Here is a 6,000-nt window from a genome sequence, read left to right as displayed (position 1 = left end):
GGCTCTGAGGTTTGGGGTTGCAGCATCTCCCGAGAATCATGGAGAAAGATTGAGCAAATCCAGAAGAGTTTTATAATTTATAACTTGAAAATTAAAAGTAATATACCCTATTCTATTCTCCTTATAGAAGCAGGTATTTCCCCTATTGAGAGCCTAGCTATGATTAGGTTTCTATTGTACAAGCACAAACTCAATAACATAGATGATCATAGACTCCCTAAGCTAGCTTTAAATTCCAGCCAAAAAACCACCTAAGGCTCAATTGGGGTGGCATAAAGACGCAAGGGCATGGTTAAACTATTGGGAGATCAACGAGAATGATGCATTGCAAAACATAAGTAACATTAAAGATATTATTACTTTTAAGTTCAAAGAAAAAATGTGGTGTGAGAAAGATTTAGCGGCTAAAAGAAAATTAAGTTATTATAAGAAGGTCATCAACCCCACCCTAGAAGATCAAAATTATCTCTCTATTTTAACTAGCTCAAAGAATAAAATTAATATAGCAAAGATTAGAATGAATTCTCATGAGCTCCATACTGAAACAGGTCATTGGGCAGTTCCTAAAACGCCATGGATGGAAAGGATTTGCCATATATGTGAGAATAGGAACATTGAGGATGAAAACCACTTCCTCTTAGAGTGCCCCGCATGCAATCACATTAGATCTCAGTTTCACAATCTTTGTTACAATATTGACCTTCCTAGCCTTTTATAATGTCAAAATTATAGTCAGCTCCGGAGGCTTCTCTCCAAGCATTTTGAGCATAGGAATAAAATCCTAAATCAAAATAAATAATTTGTTTCTTTGGGTCCGATAGACCAATGTTTGGTCTCGGTAGACGTTAACCATCATCATCATTTAATTGAGACATATGAATATAAGTTATGATTTTTTGAACATATGTTATATATAAGCCATGGTATTGTAATAAAACCTATTTGCAAGTTAATAATGTCTATTGTAAATTAAAGATAAATTTACATACTTAAGAATATATATCACAAGGCAAGTGTTTTGATACCTATCCAACTTTTTGAGTCATTTAATTTATATACTTGTACTATTATATATACAATAAAAACCACTAAACAAGAAAATAAATAAACAAATTTCTTAAAATCATAATAAAAGGTATCACTAAAATGACTAGAATATGTGTAACCATGAACTACAAAAGTATACAAATTAGATAATCCTTCAATTATTTTTTGTAATTATTTTGAGGGGTATAAGTGATGCCAGCATAACTATGAATTTTATGTCTTGGTCAGCAGAAAGACAAATAAATTAATACTGTACTATCTAAATTTATGGTGGAAAAAACTCAATTACTGTTTTATTGGTCAAATTAACAGAAATAGTCATTTATATATAATTCGAAATATCTTATTAAGAAAACATTAAAAATAAAAATAAAAACATTATGATTTATATAAATTACTAAAAATAATAAATAAATTTTTAAAATTATTAGAAAAACAATTATAATTTTAGTTTTTTTTTTAAGTTTTAAATTATTTTTCCATCTAAGAAATTCTTAACTTTAGTTAAGATAAAACCAGAAACAAAATTACATTTTACACATGTTTAAAGCATTTAGTCATAGATTTTTTTGGGCCTATGAAGAATAAAAAAGAAAATTATGAAAATCACATAAATATGTTGAAAATAGATATAATAAAAATCCCCTAGGTTTTTTTTTCCTTTCAATTTATGGACCATTAGCCAACCTCTAGAGTTGGGATCATTGATAGCACATCTACCTCATTTCTAATTGTTTGGCAAGTGGACTTCTTTTTCTGAATGTGAGCTTCAGAAATATGAATTCCCTTCATACCCCGAATGCCTGTTTCATTGTGTGTCTTGTCCTTATTATGCTTTTCCTATTAGTAATTTTGTACTCTTCAAAATGTGGGTTGCATTTCGAGAGTGAGCCACGACTCCTAGTTGATTATCATGATGGGAATGATCATCCATATTTGGATGGTTCACCATTGTTTTTTCTTTTTCTTCTGATATATGAAGGTCACAACTCCCCTTCCTAGTTGATTACCTTGATGGGAATGACCATAGATATTTGGATGGTTCGCCATGGTTTCCTATTCTTCTTATTCTGATAGATTTATGGTTAAATAGTTGCTATCCATTTGGCTTCTAGGCCTAACTCTTTTTGTTTTTTAGACTCTCTTTTGCTTGTGCTATAAGTGCCTTGTTTGGAAGCGGATTCGGCATTTGAATGTCATAGATAAAAATGTTTCAGATTAATCACATCATTAGGATTTAGTCTACGTTTAGAACCAACCAATGTGGTTCATCCTCGGGACAAGGTGAAAAAATCATACAATCTTCATGAATAGATGTTTTCGACATTTGAATGTCATAGATAAAAATGTTTCAGATTAATCACATCATTAGGATTTAGTCTACGTTTAGAACCAACCAATGTGGTTCATCCTCAGGACAAAATCATACAATCTTCATGAATAAATGTTTTCAGCAGTCAACCCCGAGCTCTGATGCATCCTTACTATTTATTCATGAAGATTGTATGATTTTTTGACTTCTTGTCCTAAGGATGAACGACATTGGTTGGTTTGAAACGTCGACCAAATCCAAATAATGTGATTAATCTAAAAGATTTTTATCTACAATATGGATCACAAAGGTCTCAAATCTAACATTTAAATGTCGTGTTCTCATAATTTAAAACTTAGGTTCACTAAATTTTTTTATGTTTAAGTAAAATATTGTTAGGTAGTCTTTTTTTTAAGATATATTTCTAGAGAAATTATGACCATAAAGATGGTTTTCTCTATAAGTCCATATTGTTGAATTTTCAAGTATTTCCAATATATTCCCGATCTTATGGTGCAAAAACTGAAAAGTGAAATTGGATAGTCTCACCCATACATGTATTCTTAAGACTATTATATATTTGAGACATCAAAGTCAACAAAACATGAAGTAACGAAGATCTCAACTTTGCCTCAAAACTATACTCCCTCATTTAGAACAAAATACAAATCTTTCTATAACTCGAATGAAAAATGAAAAATAAAAAATCATATGTAAATATCATAATTGCTGATCCATGTGGGTTTTAACCCACTAATTATAATAAGCTAAAAACTATTAAATCTACATACAACAACCCTAAACTGAAAGACAGTAAAAAAAGAAATTACCTTTAGTTGTTAGTAGATTAACATCCATGTGTGATGTTGGCTCCATTTGATCTATTAAGTAATGCCCTGAGTTGTTTTGGATCAGATCTTGTGAGGTACGAGCCTTTCCTTACATTGTATCCTTTTAAGAGACTGATATGCCACGTCATAGATGAAAATGGGTCGTTTCTTGCCAAGGATAGCTCCTTCCCTGCGTGACTCCTGATCCGGGCTTGGATGAAAGCCAACGGAAAACAACACCCTATCACTGCTCCTGTTCTTCATCGCTCCCCAATTCTTAAAATAATTATTGAAAAGAATTGAATAGATTGAATATGACCTACTCACTTCGACGGCCGAACGTACACAGATCCACCAGAATCGCAAGCGTCAGAATCTGCACTTTACAGAAATAGAACGTGTGTCAATTTTCTTAATCTATGTGAATTGTCTTCCCAGTTGGCTCAACAACTTTACGAGTCCCTTGCTAACACGTAATACAGTAGTCTAGTCTCTTGCTAACACGTAATAAAGTAGATAGAGTAGTGTATTGAGGACACAAATTTGTTCCAAAAATATAATAGAAATATTGGTATTATTATATAATGGAAATTTTGGTATATTTTTGTTTGCAATTTTTTTTATAAGGTTGAATCTATTTCCAACTTTTAAAAACAATTCAAACCAAACAATTTTTTTTGAAAAAAAAAACTTTCCCCCACACTTTGTAGGGTCTGTACACAACGCCACAACTAGCGTTTCCATTTATATCGTTATGTTTCTCTCCGCCATCTTGAATGGTTCATGGCAGTCGGATTAATTCGATGAAAATGCATCCAATCACCTGAGTTCGTCATCAGAGTCCTCGCCTGGGGCCGCCATCTCTACCCCCCGATACTACCAATGTTGGTTCAACGAAATCCAGATTTTTCCTAAAAATACGCGAATACATTAACTCATCTGAACTGGACCTGCTATAAGTCTTCAATTATCCAATTGGACGGTTTGTGAGGCTGTAGTAATGTCGGTTCTGTACACTCAGAGTGATACACGGGTTCTAAGCCAAATAATTCGCTGCCCAAATCTGAACATCAGCGTTAAAACCGAAGTCCATTTCCCTACCAAACATTCTTTAGAGTCACTGAAACACCTCCATACATTGATAGTCATTCATAGAAGTTCTGGTTAGGCAAGTAAACGCCCCACCGAACAAATTTGTCTATTTATACTCCATTCGATGCTTGAAAGAACAAGGCACGGATTATTCCATTGTCTGAGGGTGGAGTGAAGCTGAGATAGTGCGAGTTTCGATCACACAGAAGAGAAGAGAAGAATAAAGAGTGAGTTCATGGCGTGCATCCGTAGCAAGAACAAAGGCGTGGTGCTGGTTGGCGTGTTTGCCATTTTTGTGGTGTCTATGGAGATGATGGCGATGCAGGCAAAATCTGCGGGCATAAGTTGTGGAACGGTCACCTCGGATCTGTCTCAGTGTATTGGATATGTGGCGTCCGGTATGGGTAAACCTAACCCTAATTGCTGCGGAGGAGTGAAGAAGTTGGCAGATCTGGCCACCACCACGCCTGCTAGGAGGACAGTATGCAACTGCCTGAAACAAGCCTATTCCCAATTCCCCAATATTAATTCAGCTGCTGTCTCTGCTCTCCCGGCTTCCTGTGGTGTTAATCTTCCCTTCAAAATCTCCCTCCAGACCGACTGCAACACGTACCTTCGTTCCCTTCTTTCTGAATTTTTGTCTTCTTCGCTATTCCTTCGTATTTTATTTGCAAACGTTACTGCTATTATGATTTACTTTCCATGTACTCTTTTAGCGTTCTCGCCACTACTTTTTCATCCTGAATCTGATTTTTTTTTCATACTGATTCTCACTCTGTTTTCGTTGGTTGCAGGATCAAGTGAGGGCTATTTCTTGTTATTGCATTGCGTTCCTTGGCCGCTGGAAACTTACATGCCTGCTACTACTCAAAATCATGTGTTAATCGTTCTTAATAATCTCCTATTTATGTATCCATGGGTTTCATTGTTATAATAATAGTGATGTTTGTTATTATGTATATAAGTATACGGACTGGTGCGGTCGCGTTCATGTGCAGATAATGGATTTTATGTTTTTCGTTTATACCACTTCTTTAGCCATGAATTGGTGGGTTTGTGCATATTTATATTCCGTAATCATTTTAAGTTCTTATTTTAGGAGGGTGTATGTTTAATTTTACGTGTTTTTTTTTTTTTTTAACTGTAGATTTGTATTTTACAGTTTGGAAATTAGAATGAAGTTGTATGCCTGGCTGCGAAATTTAATATAAATATACTTAAAAATAAAAATAACATGTATTTATATGTATGTGTAATTAGAAAGTAAATTTTAAATATGTTTTAAGAAAATTAGAAGTAAAAAAAATATTAAAAATATAATGAAATTTTATAAACTATTTATTTTCAAATCTATTAATGCAAGTCAATAATTTCCTATTTTTCTTAAAATCCTGCAAAATATTTGACTAATTTATATCGTATATTAATACCTTGTTTTTAAATAATTAAAACGTGTATTAATAGTTTGTTTTCAATTAACTTAAATATTTTTTTCAAAAATCCTCAAATATAATTAAGATATATTTTTATTAAAAATTTAATGTAAAACTTAATCGAGAATATAATTAGCATATTAAACTTTTATTAAAGAAATCACAATAATTGAAATATATAAATAATATTAACAATATTTTTTTTAAATACTATTTCATTATTAGTTTATTATATTAAAATTTTAATAAAAAAATTTCAGATAATTGAAACATAAAATAATATTAA

At 32.4% G+C, this 6,000-nt stretch overlaps 1 protein-coding gene across 1 annotated transcript; it reads left to right on the top strand.

The window, feature by feature from the left end:
• The first annotated feature begins 4,408 nt into the window (after positions 1-4,408).
• LOC149193600 (non-specific lipid-transfer protein 1-like) lies at positions 4,409-5,305 on the top strand. The gene is made up of 2 exons (XM_089406771.1): positions 4,409-4,890; positions 5,076-5,305. The coding sequence occupies exons 1-2, from the start codon at positions 4,517-4,519 to the stop codon at positions 5,083-5,085; spliced, it is 384 nt and encodes a 127-aa protein (XP_089262897.1). The 5' UTR covers positions 4,409-4,516; the 3' UTR covers positions 5,086-5,305.
• Positions 5,306-6,000: the final 695 nt, after the last annotated feature.

Source organism: Pinus tabuliformis, chromosome 2_2 (genome assembly GCF_031772625.1).
Source record: "Pinus tabuliformis cultivar Carrire ecotype Pingquan chromosome 2_2, CPIR1, whole genome shotgun sequence".
Taxonomy (NCBI): domain Eukaryota; kingdom Viridiplantae; phylum Streptophyta; class Pinopsida; order Pinales; family Pinaceae; genus Pinus; species Pinus tabuliformis.
This window is presented reverse-complemented; position numbering and strand designations above follow the sequence as displayed.